Source organism: Manis pentadactyla, chromosome 7 (genome assembly GCF_030020395.1).
Source record: "Manis pentadactyla isolate mManPen7 chromosome 7, mManPen7.hap1, whole genome shotgun sequence".
NCBI classification, from domain to species: domain Eukaryota; kingdom Metazoa; phylum Chordata; class Mammalia; order Pholidota; family Manidae; genus Manis; species Manis pentadactyla.
The window spans coordinates 28,452,908-28,476,310 of NC_080025.1; the positions used below are offsets into that span (position 1 = coordinate 28,452,908).

Consider the following 23,403-nt stretch of genomic DNA (forward strand, 5'->3'; position numbering starts at 1 on the left):
ATGAAGCAGACACATTGGCCCAGGTGCACTGGCTAGAAGGAAAGCCTGCCTCTGATGTAGCCCAATGGTTGTATCAGTGTTAGTTGCACATGGGGCAAAAGACAGTGTGGACTGTAGCCTGTCAGTGGGGCTTGACATTGACCTTTGAAGAAGTCAGCAGAGCCTGGAAGGAGTGCCTTGTGTGCTCTAAGAGGGCTAACACCAAGTCCTGCAGCAACATGGAACTATAGTAAAGGGGCTGATACCCCTTGTCAGGTATCGTATAGACTATCTTGGGCCTCTGCCCATATCAGAAGGATATCGGTATTTCATGACTTGTGAGGACACAGCTACTGGCCTGTTGGTTGCTTTTCCTGCACATCATGCAGATTAGCAACCCACCAAATGGGGCCTAGAGCATGTCTTTGCAGCCTATGGCTGGCTACAGGTGATTGAGAGCAATAAAGGCACCCACTTTACTGGACGTGTTTTACAAGAATGGGTTCAGCAAGTAGGAATAAAGTGGAAATTTCATATCCCATATAACTCTACAGGAACAGGCATGATAGAGAGAAACAACGGTTTGTTGAAATCTGCCGTGAAGTTGGACACCAATCGTCTATGGGGCTGCTCAGTTCATTTATAGACAGTGCTATTATATTTGAATGAGAAGCCCCAAAAAGGAACCTTGAGCCCTGTGGATATGCTAACACACATTGCTGCCTCTCCTGTACAACTGTATATGCAAACCAAAGAGGAGTTATTGAAGCCAAGATTTGGCCAGCAGAGCAACATCTTGCTGCCAGCCCCTACTGCATTTAACCCTGGAGACTCTGTTGAGTAGATGTGGCCCTGGACATTTCAACACATGGACCAGTGATGGCTGTCTCTTCTGGCACCTTGGGGAAAAGGCCTGGAAGCTGGCCTCCTGTGTATTCCTGGAGTAACAGCAGAGTGGCCCCCAAAGATCATGGTAGTGTACCCAAAACATCCAGGAGGTAAGAGCACCTTACAGGGAAGTTTTGTTTTATCTTTATAGCCAGTGCATGTACCTGCTGTATCCCTCTATACTGACCCATCTGTCACTTACACAGGGAGGGGGGTGAAGTTCTGGTGTACTAGACCAGGAGAGATTCCATTCCTGCCACTGTCGTATCACAGGATCACTCTCTTGCATGCATCCTACCTGATGGATAAGATATACCTATGCTGGTGTCATTAAAACATGTATCTTATCACTCTTGAGGTTATTTTCTTCTACAGTCCCTGTGGCCTGGACCCACCCCTGGCTGCAGTTGCTGAGTGATGTTTGCTCTGAACTCCCTACCTGTTCAGCTACTGACTACCTGTGGACTGGGGGAGCTATGGCCTTAATCTGCATAGGACTCTGAACCTAGCTGAATCCTCCCACTGAGGATTATCATGATTTTATTGCTGTTGTTATTGTATGTCATTAGTCTGGTTGCAATCCTGCAGTTTCCTTGCATAGCTGCCATTGTGAAAGATGGTGAATGAGTAGATTTTAAGGTGAGATTTCTGTTGGGGGATGTGGGCTATGGGTAAAATTGCAGTATTTCACAGAATCTCTTGCCTGGCCTTAGTGCATTTCCATAACCAGTGTTTCCAAGGAGTGAAGTAGGCCATCTCCATATCAATAGGTAATTACAAGGGTGAACAAGGCATATCTGGACTAGAGAGGGTGGGTGGGGCCTCTTCTTCTGCAGCCTGGTGGTGAGAGATGTGGGATGACTGCTTGTAAGATATAAACAGGTTCCTCTCACTTTATTTCTCCCTTTGCTGATTTCAGTTTCAAAAGTACTTTACTCTGGGATTTTTCCCCCTGGAATTAGACCTACTAATGGGGAAAGCAGTGTTAAAATGAAGTGAGTGTCACTGATGAAAAAAGTTTTTGAAATTTCTAAGTATTACACTACAGGGTTGTGAGAAACAAAGAATGTATGGGAAACATGTAAAACAGTGCTTGCCACATAATTGGTGCTGGTAAATAAAGTTTTTTGGAGTTTGAATAGCTTGTATTTCTTCTGGTAGTCTTATATTAACAATTCTTATATTCATATGATTTTTAAATATTGTTTTAGGGTTTATAGTCTTATTTCCAGTTTCCATTAGGATTACCCAGTGTGGGTAAAATTGTAACATTTCCAGAATATCTCACCTGGCTTTAGTACATCTGCATATCAATAGGCATTCAGGCGTGGAAAGAAGTGTGGCTTTAGTGCATTTGCGTCATTCCTCAGGGGTGGAGAGAACTTCATCTCCATATCAATGGATAATTTCCTGGGCAAGGAGGGCTTATCTGTACCTGAGAGGTGAGGAGAGGGCAGGTTTTGCTTCTGCTGGAGCAGGAGAGAGAGTTGCCCTGGGACTGCAGCTTGCGAGCAATAAACAGATTTTAAACTTTATTTCTCCCTTTGACTGATTTCAGTTTTTAGAGGTATTTTGCTCCTTGGGCTTACATCTGGCACAGTCAGCAGGATTCTGCTGAACCCAAAATCTGTCATAATGGGTGCAACCTTTGGGAGGGCCACCCCAAGAAATGATGGGGAGAAGTGGCGTCATGCTGAGGGACACCTGTCTACACTCGCGTGGTCATGGAGGCATTACCACCTCTGCTGGCTGCACCAACCCTGGCCTGTGGCCCAAGCCTAAGGTTACTGCTTCTGCCACTGCTGCTACTTCTGCTGCCAGCTGGAGCTTGGTCACAACTCTGGAAAGGAGCAGAGGTCTGGTACATCTTAATAGAGAAGCAACTGGCTGCTGTGTACCATGCCTTGCTGGCTGCGGAGGCCATCCCCGGAAAAGCTCCGACCAAGGTAATAACCACCTATCCCACCGCAGGGTGGATGAGAGACTGGACCCAAAGGCCATGGAGTGGCATGGCACAGACACCTACCGTATATCATGTGACTGGCCATTTGCCTTTGGCATCCCCAGGGAATAACGAAGCAGATGCTTTGGCCCAGGTGTGCTGGCTAGAAGGAAAGCCTACCTCTGATGTGGCCCAATGTCTACCATCAGCGTTGTGGCATGTGGGGCAAAAGACAATGTGGGCTGTAGCCCATTGGTGGGGCTTGACACTGACCTTTGAAGAAGTCAGCTGAGCCTGGAAGGAGTGCCCTGCACGTTGTACAGATCAGCAAACCACCAAGAGGGGCCTAGAGCATCTCTTTGCAGCCTATGGTCCATCGCTGGTGATTGAGAGCGATCAGGGCACCACTTTATTGGACATGCGTTGCAAGGATGGGTGCAGTCATTAGGAATAAAATGGATGTGGCCCTGGACATTTCGACACATGGACCAGTGATGGCTGGCTCTTCTGGCACCTTGGGGAAAAGGCCTGGAAGCTGGCCGGGTGTGTATTCCTGGAATAACAGCAAAGTGGTCCCCACCGTCACGGTTATTTGCTTCTACAGTCCTTGTGTCCTGGATGTGCCCTCTGGCTGCAGCTGCCGCATGATGGCTGGAGTGGACTAGCTTTTGACTTAATCTGCTTGGGACTTTGAACCTAGCTGAATCCTCTGGCTTGAGAATTATCATGATTGTGTTGCTGTTGTCATAAAAAATTCTTAAAGAGAGGCTTGACTTTGTCTAATGTTTGGTAAAAGTTTTCTGAGTAATCTAGCATCGTTGTTAGGAATGAGTAAACAAGTGTAGAAACATTTTGTGCTTAGTGAGAGATTGTGCTGTAAAGTGCGTTTACTTAATCTGCACAGGCTGAATCCTCTGGCTTGAGGATTATCATGATATTATTGCTGTTGCTATTGTATGTCATTAGTTTGGTCAAAGAGGGGAAACGAGTAAACTGTAAGGCGAGATTTCTGGAGGGGTGGCCTGTGGGTAAAATTGTAACATTTCCAGAATATCTCACCTGGCTTTAGTACATCTGCTTATCAATAGGCATTCAGGCATGGAAAGAAGTGTGGCTTTAGTGCATTTGCATCATTCCTCAGGTGTGGAGAGAAGTTCATCTCCATATCAATGGGTAATTACCTGGGCAAGGAGGGCTTATCTGTACTTGAGAAGTGAGGGGAGGGTCGGTTTCCCTGCTGCTGGAGCTGGAAAGAGAGACAGGGCAGGACTGCAGCTTGTGAGCAATAAACCGATTTTAAACTTTATTTCTCTCTTTGACTGATTTCGGTTTTTAGAGGTATTTTGCCCCGGTATTTCTTCTCCCGGGACTTACACCCAGGCTTTAGTTTTTTTGTGTGTTTTTTTTCATTTTTCAAACAAAATTTTATTTACAAAACCACAACGTAGTCTGTTGTGGTATCACTATTGACAAAATGCCTCTAAGCTGAGATATTGGCTAAGGAAACACATTGATTTTAGCTGTACATACAACCAGAATTCAGCACCATCTGAATTTCCTATTCCTATGTGGCTCTGAATGCAGCGTAAACAAACAAACAACTCTCTTTATACTGTACAGTGGCTTAAGCAAACCACTTTAATTTTTTTCTATTTAAGGGTTCATCTGAGACTACTCACATCTAAAATCTGCTATTTACATGGAAATCCCTAAAGAATGGGATAGCTTAGACACAGGTTTAATTCATCTGGCTTTTATAATACAATGTCCATATGACTTCAGAGGAATGTCAATATATAATATTGGTAAACAGTACAGATTGATCATTTTCTGACAATTTCATTTATGTGACGTCATGCTGAGGAATTAAGACGATTTCTCCACAAATTTAATTTATTCTGTTTGCTGATTCACAAGGTCTTGCTCCATATTCAAGTAGTTTTCACCAATATAACATTGGATAACCAGTACCCATGGAAACCGAACAGCCTGTTTTTAAAAATTCCTGGTCAAGCTCTAATTCCCTGTTGAATTTGTCATGTATGCATGGTTATATGTATGGTTGATGTGTGTGTGTAGGTACTAATGCCCTTTATTCAGGAATGTAAAAATAATGGTATTTGGCTTCTAGTTATAAGAAAAGCTCTCCCTGGTTGGGAGGAAGCTGAGTTACACATGAAAGAATCTTCTATCTGAATTTAAGAATACACCTATATTGGGTAGAGGGGTGGAGAGAGGAGGAGAAGTAGAAGCGAAAAAGAAAAGAATCACATTGGCTCAAATTAAACTCAGGTGATTAATATGAGATGGCAAATAAATAAATCAACAAATGTCTCATTTTTTTTCAAAAACAGAAATCACTGGCAAGTCCTCATTAATAATTTTAAAGTTGATCCATTAGTATATATTTTACATAGGAAAAAGTCTGAATATGATATGTGTTGTAATTCCACTCATCTAATGCACTCCTCCATTGGGATGACTGACAAGTCTTCATCTGGATTCTCTTCTATCTCTGGCAAATTGCCCCAGAGTAGGAAATTTACACCTGTAGAATCTAGTCTGTTAATACCAAAAACTGACTGGCTGTGAAACATCCAGAAATGTCCATTGTTGCAGGAAAGAAGGCAGGAACAACATGGGACAATGACATGATAACCTACAGTGTTCCCACATTTCAAACATGCAATGTCCTTCAGTTTGCATTTGCAGATTTCAGTGAAATAGTTTCTTCCAATGAAGTCCACCACATTGGTAGGAGGGATGTCTGTAGAGAAAAGGTCTATTTCAGTATCAGCCAGCAAAACAGCCTTCATTCCCCTTGAGCTGAGCACTTGTTTACAGAATTTGCAACGCAGGATGGACACGCACGGGTCCTTGAAACTACAGTTGCTGGTAGACATGACGTCCCAGGAAGGTTGTAATGTGGGACTTTGAAAAGAAAACTAGAGCAATAGCTTCCCTAGTTTGCCCCCAGTCTAATCAAATTGCGAGGCCTCGAGCTTTTCTCAGCCTTAAGACTGGGAAGAAATTAATTTTTTCTATTTTCCCGCGGGAAGCTGAAAGTCGTATGTATTGAGTAGGAACAGGGGAGAAGCAGCAAATTCGGCTTTCTTTCTAACTTTCGGGGAAGGGAGTGGAGTATGAAGTGGGGAGGCAGGCTGCAAGGGGCCTCGGGACCTTCCCCGCGGGTTTCCTTGTCGCGTTTAAAAGGCTCCTCCGCTCGTTGGCTCCTGCCGCTGTAGCGATTCCCTGAGCTTTCTCCGGTACAGCGCCTTGATCTAAAACTCCCCTCTCCTAGGCCCCTCCCTCGGAGCGCTCCGATTCCTCCCCGGGGATCGCTGGCTCAGCCTCCCTCCCCACGCCTCCTCTTTGGAAATCTTCCTCCTGTCCCCAGGTTTCGGAACTCCCCTCGGCTTTTCCCACCGGGACAAACCCTGGTTCTCCTTAGTCCTCCCGGGACCCTCCTCGGGTCGGCTTGCTCGCGAGTCCCCCGCTTCACTTCTCTCCCGGCAGCCCCCGGCCCTCAGCGCGCTGGCTCTCGCGCCGTTTGCCCCCCGCCGTCCCCTCAGCTGTCTCCTGGAGAGGTTCAGAGCGCTCGGTGGTGGTGGTGGGCGGGGCACAGGTCCCCAGGCTTTAGTTTTAAAGATCTGCCTTAATCACAGCACAGAGCTCATGCATTTCAAATCCTTGCCTGAGGCCCGAGGCCAGCCGTGTCTCCAGCAGAGCCCTCTGGATTACCCCTGATGGTCTCGCAGCCCAGTTACCCTTTCTTTGGTAACCCAGGTTTCTCCCTGGATAGCACCAGGCCCACATTCACAGGCATCTGTGCCTGGATTGATCATTTTGTGCTTTCCCTACACCGTTCAACCCTGGCAGCAAAACCTCCACTGACCCTCTTTTCCATATCATATTTCTGGCTATAAAAACTATAAAGAACTGCCACTCAAAATATCCTGTTATACCGATAATAGCATACCAATGGGAATGTCATCCTTCATTCAGTCTGAGAACCCACGGAAGGAATGATTATTTCCATCCAGAAACAATGTACTGAGATTTCCATTGCGCACAGGCAGTGCGGGGGTGGTGGTGGTGGTGGTGCAGGCTAAGGAGTGCACAGGCTCTCTTAAGACCCCAGTTTCTGCGTCAGACTCCCTCAGACAGAGGCACCTCCCCCGAGGTGAGCACTTGTCCAGGGCTGGGTCTGGGGCGGCAGGGGAGTGGCGGAGGTGTCCCCGAGCTGGTCCTTGTAGGGGCCACAGAGGCTGCACGCCTTGGAAGAAGCAGTTTCGACGGTGCGCAGGACACAGGAACATACACTTTCCAAGTTCCCCGCTCCGCATGGGGGATCCAGCGAGACAGCGAACGGGGAGTGGGAAGGCGCAGGCGCAGCTGGCGCCTCCCTTCCTGTTACCCTCCGCAGTCCCAGGGTGGGCGCGGCCGGGACGGGGACGGAGGTCCCAGGTGGCACCCCATTCAGTTTTCCCGCTCCGCGGCTGTGCCGCGAGCCGCTTACAGGCCTGTTGCCATGGGAACTCTGACTCCCCTCACCCGCCACGCCGCGCGGGCGCCCACCCAGTGGTCCTTAGGAGCGCGCGCCAGCAATGGCAGCAGCTCTGGTAGGGGCCGCGCCCTCTGCGACCCGCTGCCCAGCCCGTTCGTCGCCGCCGGCCGGGCTCTGAGCCCCAGTACGGCCCCCAACGGCCCCCAGCGCCCGCCGGGCCGCCGGCCCAAGGAGCGCGGGCCGCAACCTTCAGGGCCGCCTGGGCGGCCGACTCGATAGCTCCTCGTCAGAGGGCGACGCGCGACAAGGCGGTGGGAACCCAACTGTACAGGTGAGGCGAGCTGCTGTACTGATCCAGCGACCCTCTGGTCCCAGCTTGCGTCCCCCGCGGCTTCGCCGGCCCCAGTGCCCATCCGCCGCCCAGCCGCCCGGCCGCCACCCCCAGTCCCATCCCCAGATCCTCGGGCGGGCGCCCAGACTGGGGTCCTGCTCTCCTCAGGCGCCCTGGGGACGCGCGTCCGGTTCGGCTCCCCACTCCGCGCTGCGTGGCCTGTGATGGGGGGTCTGAGCCCGATGGTGGTGGGGCCACCGGACGGCGAGCTGCGCGAGTGCGCTGGACAGATGGAGCCATGGCGCGGGCAGGGCACGCCAAGGTTCTTGCACCTGCCCGCGAACTCGGAAAGCAGGAAGGTTTGGGCAGACTGGGGTGGGAATGAATCAGATGGTGGCGGCTGGGTGCCACCTGATGAGAGGGGCGGCCGCCGCTGGGCCTGGACGGTGCCGAGTTGAGTCCAGCTGGCCAGGGCCACTTGTGCAGATGCCGCCGGTGAACAGGCCAAGGTGTGTTTTTGCTTCGAAATGACAGGCCCCTGCCCCTTCTCGCTGGCAGAGTATCTCCTCCACTCGGGAGGTGGGGCCACTGGGAAGGAGCGCCCTTGCGGGCCCACAGCCTCTGGCGCTCACCCAGGCCCTGCAGATGAGCCAGCCCCTTCCCACCTACTCCTGGACAAACCTCACTGAACAAAAGGGTGGGTGTACCTGGCGGGGGTGGGGCCTCGTTGGGGAAATGCGGGGTCCTGGTGGACTCTGAGAGCCCCCCCTGCTCCTGGGATTCCCTTGCGTTGTCGTGAGCAAATGTATCTGACATGGCTAAGGAACATTTTCTACATGTATGGTTCTAAATGCATCCCTGGAGAAACTCACCTTTTACTAGTGTGGTATAATTGGGCTTTAGCAAATGGGTGTCTGTCCTGCTCTCTCTAGAGAGGTCTGTCTACCCACTTAGTCCTTTCCTGTAGGAGGGCACTCTGTCCCTTGTCATTTGTGCCAGAAAGACATGAGGGACGGTGCTTCCGGGCCAGCAGGAGGGAGGGCCCCATGAGCCCCTGCCTGGTAGTGTCCTGGGGAAAACTTGGAGAGAGAGAAGTCTGTGGAAGGGGCTTCTGGAGAGAGCCAGGGGGACTGGGGCACTTCATGAAGAGGAAGTCGTGGCAGATTTTGCCCAGAGAAGGGAAATGGGGAAGTGGAGAGAATGCAGGAGCCCCAGAGGCCCCAGGTTAGGAAAGGAAGACTGGCCTCACCTGCCTTTCCAGGAACATGGCCATGGGTGTGGGACAGAGTCGCGTGGGTCTGTCTCCTGCACCGCAGCAGCTGAGGAGCTGTGAATGAAGAAAGTGTCCCCAAAATTACAGCACTTGAATTTGAAAGTCAAAAATTACCAATGACTTCAAACTAGTTCTCATCTTGGTCGCCAGAGGCAGCAGAGAATGGATTACATGAGTTTGTTATTTGGAAAATGGGAAAGGTTACTTAGAAAATTCTTCTGTTTTCCAATGTTATCAGAGCAGCCGGCAGTCTGCTTGTTAAATTTCAAGATTTGGAAAATTTTCCCCTAAATGCAGAATTATCGTCCTACATCCAAAACAGTAAGACAGACAGGAAGTGAGGTTTCTGGAAGTGGAGCTCCCATTGCCGCAGGAGATGCGCTGGTTGAGAGACTTTTTGGTCCAGCCCCTTCTTCCCTGGCAGGGGTTTTTCGAAACTGAGAGGCGTAGGCTGAGTCCCTTGTGGAGCTGAGGCAGTGGAGATCACACTGCAGCTGTTAAGCTGTGCTGACTCCAGGAATTTGGTTCTCTGTGGGCCCCTGTGTGTCAGACTGGGTGGTCATGGTGGTGGCTTTTCCCTTTCTTTGCTGGGGGATGGAGAGGGGCTGATCTGAAAACAGACTCCTGAAACCCCTTTATCCCACCTCTCTGCCACATGTCCCTAGAGAGGAGTACCACCTCTGCCTTGGCATATGCTGGAAGCCTTCAATTCCATCTTCTTGAAAGGGATACTCTGGCTCAGATCAATGTCATGATTAGGAAGCAAATCAGGGTGGGATTGGGGAGCTCCATGCCTCCTCTCAGAGAGAAAGAGGTTCTCATCTATATTATGGGCATGTGGGGACTCCTGTGCTGGAGATGGCCATGCCTGCTGGCCCAGTGACACAAGCTTGAGGCTGGGAGTCTGTGGCCCTGAGCCCTGGTACCTGCTCATCCTGGCCTCAGTTTCCTCACCTGGTAAACAGTAGAGAGCACACTCCAAGTCTTCCCTGCCACTGCTCCCTGCCAGAATCTGCTGGTCTAATGGTGAGTGCCTTTTTCTGGCTGCTGGGCTGGATGCATCGGAGGTGCTCAGGGGAAGTGTTGAAAGACAGCACAGAGCTGTCACTACCTTCTCCCATCCTTCAGTATAGACTCAAGGCCTGTGCTCAGCAGATTCCTACAACAGTCCTACCTGCTTTTAGCTCTAGGAAGGAAGTGAATTATTTATCAGGTGTTAGGAAAGGACAGGTTCCTAAAGACACAGTGGAATTGAGTGGAAAGAAGAGTGGTATGAATATGTGGGCATTTTGTAGACTACTGTGTTGAGTTTTGCAGTGGCTCCTGCAGAGGCCAGCACAGAATTAAGGCAGAATTATGATGATAGGGTCTACAGCTGTCATTATAGTTCATAGACCCTGGAGCCCCATGATTTGTTGTGTGTGTGTGTGTGTGTGTGTGTGTGTGTGTGTGTGTGTGTGTGTACACACGCATGCATGCACGTGTGAGCTCTTGAATAAGCAGTTGAAATGATAATTGGAAATATTTACAGTAGTGAACAAAAATTCACAATATTGTGTAAGCTAAATGTTATTTACATCCAAACCATAATTTATTATCTTTAATTTCCCAGCTTTAATGGGAGCAAACCAATCAGTAATAATTTAAAAAATATAATTCTGAACATAGCTGGCTTGCAATGGAAAGTGTTGCCATATTTGACAGTATCTCATGACTCAGTGGCTATCTAAAAATATGTATAATATGTATATTTATAATATAGTCTACTTTATATGAAATTTTACATAATATATATTTTATATAAAAATGTTTTATATATATGTTTAATTCCTAGTACCCCACTATGAGTAGTATTCCTTAGATAAATGTATATTAAGGGGACTTCCAAACTTGGACAACATTTTAGTAAGCAAAATTCATGAATATCTTTTAGAAGATTGAAACACAATAGTAATTCTGAAAATAACTACTATTAGTAGTACATTTTTCTTAACATCACTTAAGATAACATTTCCATAGAATCTGAATCATCCAAATATTCAAGAACCAAATCAGTAGCTGATTTTTGAATATTGCATAAATTATTTAAAATTATTTAAAATTTCTTAGAAATTCAAAATCTTAAATCACTTTGTCTAATTTTGTAAACCTTTCCATTTCAAAGGTGCCATTAGGATATCTACCATGTCCTTATTTTGTTAGAGGCCCATTTCCCCCAAGTCCTTTCATCTGGTGATTCATCGATTTCTCATTTTTTTCCCTTTCTTACTGTTTGTTTTTAAATTCTGAGGGTATATCCACATATTTTGTTAAAGTTTTATATTCATTGAACACACCTGATTTTGTACAATCTGTATCTTTCCCTGCCAGATGTTTACAGAGCAAACCAAGTACACAGTCATGCTAAACAATAATAATATAATAATGTGATCTGTATGGGATGAACCGAGTGTTTGCATCTGTTCTATGTTTGCATCGATTCCACACTCATCTACTTGGTATCTAGTCCTCACAGGGCTTATTAAACTAACTGTATTTTTTTATTTTTGTGTTCTTGATGCTCTGGTATTGGGGACCATAAAGGTATGGGGAGAGATTGCCTGTCCCAGGGCAAGCTAACTCTTAAAAGGTAGTAGCCACTTGCTTAGGAGCTCAGGTTCATGTGCAAACTACAGCTTCAGCCACCTCCTGATCGAACTGTCACACCAAGGCCAGTATTCTCCCTGCCCTAAATCAATCCAGTGGTTGTGAGGAAATAATTAAGATTAAATGAAGTTGTAAAGGTGGGGCCCTGATCCAAAAGATTTGCACCCTTATAAGAGGAGCTTGCTTTCCCTCTGGCTGTGCACAGGCACCAAAGAAAGGCCAGGCCAGGACATCTGGGGAGGGCAGCTGTCTGCAAGCAGGTGGAAAGCTCTCACCAGGTGCCAGACTGGCTGACACTGCTTCAGCCTCCAGAACTGTGAGAAATAAGTCCCTCCACTTTAAGCCACCCAGTCTGTTGTATTTTGTTATAGCCACCCAGGCATATTAAGACATTATCCAAAAATTGTACACATATCTTTGTTACCCTAACATAAAATGTGTGAGCTATGTATTGATATGATAGGACATTGTTTTCTATAATCTATTAACAAAAGTGGTATTGCTATGAATATATTAGAACTAAATTAGTAAGAGGTCTTAGAAAAAATATAGTATTTTAAAGTAAACATTTGTCTTTAAAGCTATTTTACATTTAGAGAAAAACTGTGAAGGTATTGCAGAGATTTGCCTTGTAGCCCATATGGAGGGTCCCTTCTTTCACTATAGGCTTGTATGGTCACAATACTGATACATTTTTATCTAAAGTAGATCCTTCACCCAGATTCCTCAGTTTTACCTTTTCTGTCCCACAGTTTGATCCAGCATATGTTGCATTTCCTTGTCATGTCCATACGCTGCCCTTGACTGATGGTTTCTAAGCTTAACTTTGATTTTATTAACCTTGGAATTTTTGAGGAGTGCTCCATAGATTCTTTGTGGACTGTTTCACCGTTTGGGTAGGCGTGGTGGTTTTCTCAGGATGAGACTTGGGCTCTGTGTCTGGGGAGCAGGGCCTTGGGAGAAAAAGTGCCGTTCTTACTACTTCACACCCAGGGCACTGGCTCTGAAGATGCTTAGCATGGTTGGTGCCCTCCTGGGCCTCTGGGCTGTGGGACTGGGTGTCAGTTTCTCCCTGTGAACTCCTCTCTCCCTGTCCTTGCTGTGTTAACCTCTGGAGGAGATCACTCCGGGCCGCACCCCCACCCCTGGCCTCTCCCCCGTGTATGTCGGGGTGGGGTGGGGAGGGGAGGTGACAGAAGGCAGGAGAGGAGGGGGAACCTTGCTGGTTGACAGCAGATGGTTAGGTGTTGGACACTTGGCAGATAGGTCATGATCAAAATCCCAGTCACAGAAGATAGGATGAGAATGTGAGTGCCAGGGACCAAGTATCTCTGCCCACAGGGTGATCTGCCCTCTTCTCCCTGGCCGGAGGTTTATGCAGATGCCCCTCTGTGCCTGATCTTGGAGGCAGAATTTGGGGTCTGCCCATGGCCAGCTGTGTGTCTTGGATGTCTCCGCATGTCTCTGAGCCTCAGTTTGCTCCTCTGAATGGGGGTGGCAGATGATCAGCCTCCTAGGGTGCTCATAGGGAAAATGGGATGAGTCATTGGAGGGGTACACCTGGTGCCTGGCTCTGCAGGAAGGGCTGCAGGACATGCTGTGCCTTTCCAGGCTATTAACTTTTTTCTTCTTAAGAAAAGTCATCTGCCTCACCCCTCCCTTGCCTGACGCCTTGCCGAGTTGGGAAGCACACGGAAAGCAGCCTTTTTAAAGGAGGCTTGAGATTCCGTCTGGCTGGTCCTGATCCTTGTCCTCGTTGGGGCCACATTAGGAATCTCTGAGTGTGGCAGAGGGGCTTCCGGAAAGGTTCTGGTAGGACTCCCTTCAGCAACAATACATGCAGGCTCTTTGTGAGACACAGCACCACCGTGAATGAAGCAGACACTACCCCGTGCCTGCGTCCTTGTCGGAGTCAGGCAGTCTCGCCTGGGCACTGTACATCGCATGTGATGCCCTTATGGCCACTTGTGTTACAGGTTACAGGGGACAGGATGAGGTGCCAGAGGAGCAACTGAAAATTGAGTGCCACTGAGTCCCGCAGGAGGGCCATCCATCTGCACAGAAGAGGGTTTGGGTGGGGGAGGGACCAGCAAAACCAGCATCTCATGTATCTTTTAATTTCCATATGTCAGCCGAGGTCTGGGAGCTTCCTATTCAGGAGGACAGGGAAGGATGGGGTCTCAAGACAGACACACATGGGTCAGGAGTGGGGAGGGACTGACCCATGGACAGGCAGGGTCACACAAGGGTGCTGTGGGAGAGCAGCATGGCAGGAAAGGCCAGGCCTCTCACTCTGCTGCCCAACGGCCTCCCCCGTGGCTGTCTCTTCCATCAAGAGCCTCTGGCTGGGACAGGATGTGCACCATTTCTGGGAGCCCCAGCATGTTCCCGGCTTTAAGCTCCAGCTGGCCTTAATGCAGGGCAGCCTTCCTGGGTTAGACCTGGAGGACCAGGTCCGCCTCCTGCAGGTCCAGCTGGAGCAGCAAGGGCCCACTGTGCCAGAACCGGAAGGGTACGGGCTGCAGCCAGGAGACTGTCTGGGGTTCCCCAAAAGGCAGTGAGGTCTCTCCAGTCACTGGGAAGTCATGGGGAATGAGTTACGTGAGTGACCCTTTCTCTGTGTCCTGCTCCAGAACCACATGAGCAGCCCCACCTGGCCCCAGAGACACAGGAAGGGCCGGCTCTTTTGAGCCAGCTCTGGTGCTCCTTGTGCTCCGTGTGCTGAATCTGGGGCCGGTGTCACCTGTGTCAGCCCCTGCAGAGCTGGAGGAAAGCCCAGCGGCAGCCTCAGCCTCACTAATCACGGCAGAGCCAGAGCTGCCCTCAGAGCCCATTAGCCCCTGTGTGTGACCACCCAGGACCTGCCAAGGGAGGAGGAGCCCACCATCCTGGTGTTCCCTCCCCAGCGGGTGGCCAGCCTTCTCGGTGTCATCAGCTGCCCCAGACCTGCCCTTCCCTGATGTGAATTCTTGTGATCTGGGCTCAAGTCCCAGTTTCTCAACTTCCTCACCATGTGACCTAGGAACTTTTAACCCCCAAGCCTTCACTGTCCACACAGGGACAGAAGGGCTGGCATGGGACCTGCTATACAAGTGGCCTTGCAGACCAATAAGGAAGGTCTGAGGACCAGAGGGAAGGCAGGTGGAGACTGGCTAGGGGTGCTGGGAAGGGAGCCAGAGCCTTAGGTCCTTCTTCCGTTTAACCAGGGGGCCTCCATAGTCTTAGCAATTAGGCCTCTGCTTTGTACCTGACTCCACGGGAGACAAGCAGACAAAAGCCCTGGTTGTAGTTCCCTTTGGGTAATCTTCATCTGAATTTAGAGCAGAACCCAAGGGATGGCAGATGGGTGTCAGATGCCCAGGATAGCCAAGGTGAGCCACCTTCTTCTGCAAGAGAAGGTGAGGGTGACTGGGAGCAAATGCCTTGCTCCCTTCACCACCAATACCAGGTCCTGTGCATCCTGTATTGGGTGCCTCAGTGAATGGGTACGAAACCTTTGATTCGCACAAGGCTTAACCACATCCTCAGCTTCCTGAGTTCCAGCTCTAAACAGTGACCCTGCCTGGGACTGTGGGGACCATGGACAGAGCTGGGCTGTGGCAGGGCCAGGTGACACTCCCTGTCCTCCCCAGGAGCTGTTCATGGAAGTGGAGACCTACAGCTGCCTGGCCTCCATCTGGTACCAGCCACATAAGGGGGACAGTGAGCACCTGGCACCTGCCATCTACACCATTGTCACAGACTGACACTGCAGCTAACTGCATCACCAACACTTGCTTTAGAGATACCTAGATAATGACCTAGGACAGGGCCAGGGTAGTGGAGTCTGAATCTGGGTGGCCAAGGTGTCCTGTGGAAGGGCCCACAAGTGCCTCTTGGTGTCTGCCCCTCTCTTTTCCCAGCTCTCAGTACTGATGCCTGGGGTCTGACCATGCACAGTCCCTGGGCCCCTCCTGCCAGGGGCATGCTGACCTGGACCTGCAAGTCCCAGGGGTGGAATGCTCACTACCTGGCTCATTCCTTGGGTTGAGGTACAATCCTCCTCCCAGGAGCACTGTTCACCAGGGCCCAAGTGTGCTGGGCTCCCTGGGTGTCTGTCTCCTTAAGGACAGACATCCATGGAGGAGACAGAAGCAGCAAAGCAGGCCCCACTCTCAGCTCTGCAGAACCCTTCCATCACTCAGCTTAAAAACATCTGGATAGAAGATTCCTGGGGGCTAGGTCTGTCCCCAGCAGGGCACCTGAATGGACCAGGACCCCCACCTCAGAACTGGCAGTGTCCCCACAGTCAGCTGGGACATCCTGGGAGGTGGCGGATGCTGAGGACAGGGAATGACCTGGATGGCAGGCTCTGGGAGCTCCCCTGGGACTGAGACCAGCAGTTCCTCTGCAGGAATCAGTTTCCTTAAATGTCAGGTTTGGGTTGAATCACACTGGAGATAACAGCATTCTGCAGCACTAGGTCTCAGAGGCCAAAGCAGACCTACTTGGGAGAAATGGGAACAGAGGCCCCAGGTGACAACATACAGCCCCCTCCCCAGGCCACGGAGACCCCAGGCCGCAGGGCCCTGGTGGAAAGCCTCTTCCAGGCTGTTGGATCTTCTGGGTTCATAGTAAAAGGGATCTGTCCCCCTGGCCTGCTACCTTATTGCCTCCTTTCTTCCTCCTTTCCCTTCTCCTCAGGAAGGGCTCCAGAAAGTACAAGACTGTAACTGACAAAGACAAGGGGGTGAGCAGGAAGTGGCTTCTCAAGGTAAGTAGAGGCTGGTGGTCTGGAAGGAGGGGGGACGGGTAGGGAGGGCTCTGAGGGGATTCCAGGGGCAAGGCCTTGGCTACAGTCCGGCCTGGCCTGGGGGCAGACTCCTGGGGGGCTCTGGAGGGCAGGGTTGGCTCTAGCAGGCCCATGAGATGTCCTGTTTCTCACCCTCTGCAGCTCCATCTGGCTGGAGACCTGACACCCAGTGAGAATCCAGAGGACAGACCCCTTGTCAGGGCTGGGCTGGTGTGGGGACAGCAGCGGGGATGGGGCCCCTGACTGGGCAGGGCTTGCCTCTCTTCTGGGGTTCCTGAGCCAGCCCCTGCCCCCCTGTGGTCTTGGCTTCTCATCTGGGCACGGGGGTGACCACCCTGCCTCCCAGGGGTTAGAGGATGTGCTGGGGCTTTGTGCCCACTCCGCCTGCATGTGGAGGGCAGCCGTGGTGACAGTCAGGTGACACTGAGCTCCCCAGGGAACCTTGGGAGGCAGAGGGCGCTCCCTTCACACTGCAGATGAGGAAGCGCCTTGGCAGGTCGCGCAGCACAAGGATGCCTCTGAGTATGAGTGTGTGCTGGGGCCGGGGTTGCCCCGGAGCGAGAACCTGCCAGAGGTTGGGGCTGGGGTCGCCCCAGAGCGAGAGCCTGCTGGGGCTGGGGTCATCCGGGAGCGAGAGCCTGCCGGAGGAGGGGCTGGGGTTGCCCTGGAGTGAGAGCCTGCCGGAGGAGGGGGCTGCACGGTACCAGGTTACTCAGGCCAGATGTCCAGGAACCAAGGTCTGGGTTCTTGCAGGGGACGCATGGGAGGAGAATATGACCTCCCTGACCTGTTCTCGACCCTGCAGGATGTGACCTCCATTTTTGCCAAACTGGAAGGGGGCCCGGGGGTCCCAGGTCACTCAGCAGCAGATAAGAAGAGAGGGGCCAGTTTCAGGGTTGTGGGGGTGCCCCCAGCACCTGCTCCTGGTGCCAGAGGCCCTGAACTTCCTGCACTGGAGTGGCCAGGTGGGCTGGAGAAGCTGGGTGCTGGGGAGGGGCAGGGACCTCAGACCCTGGGATTGCTAAAGGCAGCTGTGGGAGGGGCCAGGAAGGGAATGGATGGGAGGGAAGGAGGCAGCTCAGCATGGGCCAGTTCATGTCAGAGCCCTGGACGGCTGGGCGGGGAGGGCTTTAGGGGAGGGTCCATGGGCGCCCCTGGGACAGGTGAGGGCTAATCACCACCCCACCCCAATGGCACAGGACATGGGTCCCTTCCTGAGCTTGTTCCTCTCTCACCTGCTGCTGCTGGGTAACCTGCTGGATGGTTATCTAGAGGTGAGTGAGCTCAGAGGGGCACAGAGGGACCAGGACCCCGAGGCACAGAGGAGAGAGCCCCCACTTAGGCCAGAGGTCTCAGCGCCTGGCCACCTCCCCTCCTGAGAGCCTCCCAGCCACTGCAGGAATTGGTCTTCTTACAGAGGATTGGCCCGTAATCCGGAGCTCAGGGCTGCAGGAGGCCGTATCTGAGCAGGATTGGCCTCTCCCTCAGGCCCTGCCCAGGGGGTGGGATGTTGCCCCTTAATGGCAGGAAGCACTTCAGGGGCAGGTGGTGCCTTCCTGCCTGAGGCCTCAGTCACCCTGTCTGTCCTGAGAGGGTTGGCGTCAGCTCCCCTGTCCATGCTTCTCAGAGCCCAGAGCCTGGCCCAGGTGCTATTTATTCGCAGGCCTGCCCCTTGGTGGGCTCTAGTGGCAGTGCAACTCAAGAAAGGATGGAATGGGGACTTGTTTTGGACTCAGGGTACTGCTTCTGATAGACATTGGCTGTCTGCCTTCCAAGGAGACATGATTAACTTCCAGAAAAAGAGGTAACTGGCTTACCTCTGGGGTGGGCATGGGATGTGGAATCACAGACCCCCTGGGTGGGACCCCCTGTGGCCCATCCATGAGTCTAACATGTCTTGGGAGGGTTAGACACCCAGAGCTGGGGACACTCAAGGCTTTGGTAGGTGGGGGACGGGTGTGGCATCAAGGCCACCTTCCTGAAGGAGGAGCTAGAAACCCAGTTGTGAGAACAGGCAGGGCTGGATGGCATTGGATGGAAGGAGGGTTCCCTCATGAGGGACACCTCTTCCCTGCTTCTCACCTCCACAAGGCCTCTCTACAGGGTTCCTGGCCAGGCCCTGTATGCATCCTAGCCTTCCACTGCCCCAGGAATTCAGAACAGTGGGTGAGATCCTGCTGCTTCAGGAGGTTGCCAGTCTGGGTAACCTGGAGCCCAAGAAGCAGTTTGTGTCCTAGTGTTCCAAACCACTGAGTCCCTTGATGATGAGAAGAGGTGGAGCCAGGCAGGAGTCTGGTGTGGGCTACAGCTGCCGGCAGGAGTTGAGAGGGCCCTCTGAGCTGCAGCCCCTGGAACTCAGGGGTGCCCCTCTGTCCTGAAGCTACATCCTGTCCTGCCAGCTGGAGCCCCCAGGCCAGAGGGCTGGCAGAAAGACACTGTTCTTCAGGACCCAGAAAAACTGGCTATCATTCTGCTCAGGGCTAATGAGTTTCTGGCCATGGGTGTGGGGGACAGGGGCTGCTCCCTGGGTGCAGGGAGTCCCTAAAGGCAGGGTTTGGATCCCAGCTTCAGTGCTAACTAGTCCGCTCAGTACTGTGATTCCCCTCGCTCTCTGGGACTCAGTTTCCTCCTCTGTGAGTGGGTGGTGTTCATGACCCCTCCCGTGGCAGGGAGCTGTGGGTGCTGCTGATTGTCAGAGTGCTCAGCACAGGGCCAGGGCACAGAGGGCAGTGGGGACAGGTGGAGCGGCAGGATACTGGGGGGTAGCTCCCCAAGCTAAGCTGACTCTTTTGTTCAGCATCCTGGACCCCAACTTGGAGCCCCACTTCACTGGAGGATGAAACTCTGAAAGCAGCTTATGTGAGGCCTCTCCTCAGTTGGGGGGCACAAAGGTGACACTGGGGGTGCATTAGGCTAGCTCTACTCCGTCTAATGGGCTTCAGAGGACCCAGAAAATGCTGGAAGTAAACTTCCTGAGAGGGGATGCCCCTCCCCAACCCCCTGACCTCTCTACCCTACCCTGATTTGCCCCCGCCGATGGTGATATATATGTGATAATAATGTTGGAATCATAGCACATTAAAGTCATGTTTCTTCACAGCCTGGAGCTGTGGCATGGGGCTCTTTTTGGTCCTGGACTCATTTTAAAAACATACTGAATGTCATGTTCCTCCTTGAAGAAATGCCCTGGGCAGTCAACTCAGTACACATTTGAGAAGGGAGAAGGGCCAGTCCCCTCCCTGGCTCCTGAAGGACCCCCTCTGGTACCCCTTCCTCAGGGAACAGGTCCATTCCAGCGTTCGCCTGGGTCAGTGGCAGAGCAGCCCCTCAGTGCTCCTGGTGGGTTGGCGCGGGTTCTTTTCTGCGGGACCTGCCGGGGCCATGTCCTGACCCAGAGTAGTGCTGCCTGTCTGCACTTTGGAGACTGCAAGAACATTTCCTGCTTTTCTCACTGAGGTTCCTTTGGAGCAAATGTTAGAAACTTGTAGTTTTCTAGCTCAGTACTTGAAACTGCATCAGCACTAAAAGGGGAAAATAATGTACAAAGACCCAAACGTGCCTGTGGAAAGCACAAGGCCAGAGGAAGAGCATTTGTAGAGACGGGCTCGAGGCAGCAGCAGTTTACGTCCTCAGGTCCCCTTAGGGGCCCCATGATCACCCTTCTCCCAGATCCGAATCTTCCTGGAATCCTGTCCTTGACCTCCAAGTTCCCTTTCCTGTGTGTTTCCTACCAGGGAAAGATGTGTGAGGTGGTCTTTAGGGCTACGAGGAGGCCTCAGTCCTTCAACCCCACTGCTCCCGGTGACCTAGGGCTTCTGGTCTCCCTGCATACCTAATTGGTCTTAGGGCAGAAATTCCACAGAAGGCCCCTGACTTTGTTGGGGGGGTGGGGTTCATTTCCCTTGGTCCTTGACCCAGCTGCAATAAAGAAGGGCAGAGACAGCAGTGAAGCAGAGTAAAAGTTCAAAGTTACGTACTTAGAAAGTGAGCCCCGCACCCTTAGAAACAGTAAAGTACAGAAAGGCATCCTCAGAGAGGAGGGGCGCCCTGAAAGGCTGAGAAAAAGAGCAGGTGACCTCAGAGAGGAGGCAGGCCTTGAAAGATTGGGGGTTCCCCCTTTTAAGGATTTTTTTTAGGAATGTGACAAAGGGCTAGGAGATGTTGACTTAAGTGGTCTCAAAGTGTTTATCTTTGATGAAAGACATTATTCTCTTCTCTTCTATTATCAGTCTTCCAGGTCATTTTGCAAAATTAACTTAACACAAGAAATTTACTGATCCAGTTCCTCCCCAGGATAGCACCTTCCCTCTGGCGACTTATCACCTGCCCTACCCCAGAGGTGGACCAAGTTATTGTTTATTTGCCTATGTGAAGAATCTTACTTCTTAACTACCTGGGTTTTTAAATGCAATCTTAGCTTTAAGATGGAATCTTTCCTGTTTTTGCTATGCTGTTTATATCTGGGCTTGTTTGCTAAATTAATCATGATGCTTGCCTCCTGCCCAGCTTGCAAATTACTTGATTAGGGGCTGGAGGAGGAAAAACAACATATAGATTAAGTTAAAGAATAAGCTGGGCCTTCTAGCAGGATAAAGTAAATCTTACAATGGCATAATATAATTGACACAGTGAAGACATGGGCTATGCTGGGATACTTTTCTTGATCTGGGGAATATTTGGACATTCCAAGTTATTCCTGGCCTTTGGAGCTTTAACTGATTAACTCATTAACTGAGTCTTTTCTGGCTCTCTATTTTTAACTGGTTAACTCTTTGTGTCCCTTCTAGTGGGATTTACTGGCCTTATTCTCTCTCCACTCCACTTGTATCTGTTTTTCTGCCTCACAGCTTCTCCATCAGGCGTGTTGTGGCCCCTCCTCCATGGCTGAGGCCTGATAGACCATGGAGTGAGCGCCGGTGCCAGGTTAAGGACCATTGTCCTCATCAGCGAATGTTGCCCAGGGTGACCTCAGGCCCATGTGGTTCTGGGGTTCATGGTCTCAACGATCACCAGTTTCAGTGCTCAGTTGTACACCATGTCCTAAAGGAGCAGTCGGGTGTGAGCCTGTACACTGTGCAGCCCAGGGATGGCTGTGTTCTCTTCCATGGTCTTGGGCTGTGGTCATATCTTCGGAGTGTGAAGCTTTCCTGTTGGGAGGTTTGAAAGATGTGGAATGAGGGGGTCATAGGCAGGGGTTCCAACAGGGCAAGGCCACCAAACTGATGTTCTGTGGACATGCATGGACATAGCCTTTCCAGTAAAATACAGAAACGCTTCAATCTGGGTGGTAAACACGATGCTCTGAGCTCACTCCAAGTGCCCACCTTGTGATCCGTAGGTAATGGCTCACCTGGTATTGTGAACATCGTCCCCTGGAAAAAGTGGCTAAGAGCGAGGGCCTTCTGATGAACTGGTGGTGCTTCTGAGGTAACTGCATCTTGTGATGACTGAAAGGGACACACTGCAGGCTGGCCTCTGCTGGGAGTGCTTTTAAGGACAGTCAGCACTCAGGATAAATCCTGGTTCCAGCAGCTCAGGCCCTTCCTGGTGGCCCAGCATCCAGGAGAGTGATTTTTCCAGGAAAGAAAAGTCTGGTGGGTATCTGCTTTCCCTGCAGTGAGAAAGAAAAGTGCCAGGGCCCAGCATTAACCCAGGGCCGGGAGGAGGGCACCCAGGGCAGAGGGGTGTCGCCTGCTGGGCTGCGGCTCCTGACAGCAGACCCAACCTCTGGGAATAGTAAGTCTTGTGCCCACCCAATGTCAGGAAGTGACAGTTAGTTGCATCTTTGGGTGTTCATTGACTGAACAAGTTTCACCATAATGAGTCACTCCAAAGAGACCCATGCTTGCAGGAAGGGTCCCATGTGGTGGGGAAAATGGAACTTTATGAGCAGGATTCCTGCCTTGCCGAATAGATATCCTATTTGCACATCTATGGGGTGTTTTTTACTGGGTGCAAAGTGGCCAGTCAGTCATGGGATTGCCTGTGCAGGGTAGGGGAGAGGAAACACCTATTCTCCTCTCCTTGACTTGGTATGTAATTGGTCAGGCTCCTGCTAGTCACCAGGGACCACCTACAGAGTGCCTCCCGGCTGTCGGGTGGGGACTGAGCAGCGCCCTGGACCTGGAGGGAGAACTCCGGCGCCACCAGAGGAGCCTCTGAGCAGCGGCTGGGGAGAGGGCGGGATGGCTGGGGTTCGGAGCTGTGAGGATGGGGAGGGGTCTCGGAGAGCCGCTGCTGTGATCTGGGAAAGGCTGAGCTGTGAGAATAAACTTTTCAGTTCCCAACTTTTTGCCCTTGCCTTCCTTTGCTCTCACGGCATTCGTAGGAAACTTTGTCCCGGGTGGGGAACCCCTCCTCCTGGAACTATACCTCATGGGAGATTTTGTTTTAGAGTCATGTAAATTTAACTACTAAATCCTCACATGGTGAAACTTATTCGTAACAAAAAGAAATCAGTCAAGCACCTGTGTTTGCAGGGTCCCCTTCCCATGGCTGAGGTGCTGATCACCGGCCCCCTTTGTCCATTTCCTGCGCCCTTTGCTCTCAGCAGGCACCTTAGCTGGTCATGGTCCTCCGCCTGGTTGGGCACCCTGACCCTGCATTCCTGAAGGGTCTGACTCTCTGTCAGCCTGCCTGGATGGTTTTCTTGGACTTTTCCATTGACTTCCATTGCAGGCATGGTGACCCTAAGAAAGCCCCAAGACCTCTGAATTCCAGACGCAGGCTTCCAAGTAGGGAAATGGTTTTTCTCTTCTTCAGATTCTTGATAAATTTCTGAACAAGATTCCATAGGATACTCAGTTCACTGTTCTCATGTTAATGCTTAAACAAATTAAAAACATGACAGAAATGAGTCCCCATGAGAATCTGCTCCTATTACATCCCCCATCAGTACATGTGGAGGTAACCACTGCCCGAGATTCAGTGGTTTATTCTCTTCCTCAAGCTGTTTTGTACTCTCAGAAAAACTGCTCATCGCACATGCCGTGGCTCCCTTGTGTCGTGTGTGCCAGATGATGAACCAGTAGATGCCGGGGTCTTT

General features: G+C 51.1%; 1 protein-coding gene and 1 long non-coding RNA gene across 4 annotated transcripts; one reads left to right on the plus strand and one right to left on the minus strand.

Moving 5' to 3' along the window:
• Positions 1-4,272: 4,272 nt before the first annotated feature.
• LOC130684373 (protein FAM72A-like) lies at positions 4,273-5,712 on the minus strand. Of its 3 annotated transcripts, none has more exons than XM_057505012.1 (2): positions 5,671-5,712; positions 4,273-5,550 (listed from the first exon to the last, which is right to left on the minus strand). In XM_057505012.1, exons 1-2 carry the CDS (start codon positions 5,710-5,712, stop codon positions 5,263-5,265), a joined length of 330 nt encoding a protein of 109 aa, XP_057360995.1. In that variant the 3' UTR covers positions 4,273-5,262. The 3 variants fall into 3 exon arrangements, with proteins under 3 accessions (XP_057360995.1, XP_057360996.1, XP_057360993.1); XM_057505013.1 differs by having other exon boundaries at positions 4,273-5,358; positions 5,484-5,712; XM_057505010.1 differs by having other exon boundaries at positions 4,273-5,712.
• Positions 5,713-7,147: 1,435 nt separating this feature from the next.
• Positions 7,148-22,195, plus strand: LOC130684374 (uncharacterized). Its single transcript, XR_008998622.1, has 3 exons — positions 7,148-7,647; positions 16,250-16,319; positions 21,697-22,195. It is a non-coding gene; the product is annotated as an uncharacterized LOC130684374 (long non-coding RNA).
• The last annotated feature ends 1,208 nt before the right edge of the window (positions 22,196-23,403 follow it).

Bases quoted from the DNA above. Each gene is read 5' to 3' on its own strand.
- LOC130684373 (XM_057505010.1), bottom strand. From the start codon at position 5,712: ATGTCTACCAGCAACTGTAGTTTCAAGGACCCGTGCGTGTCCATCCTG.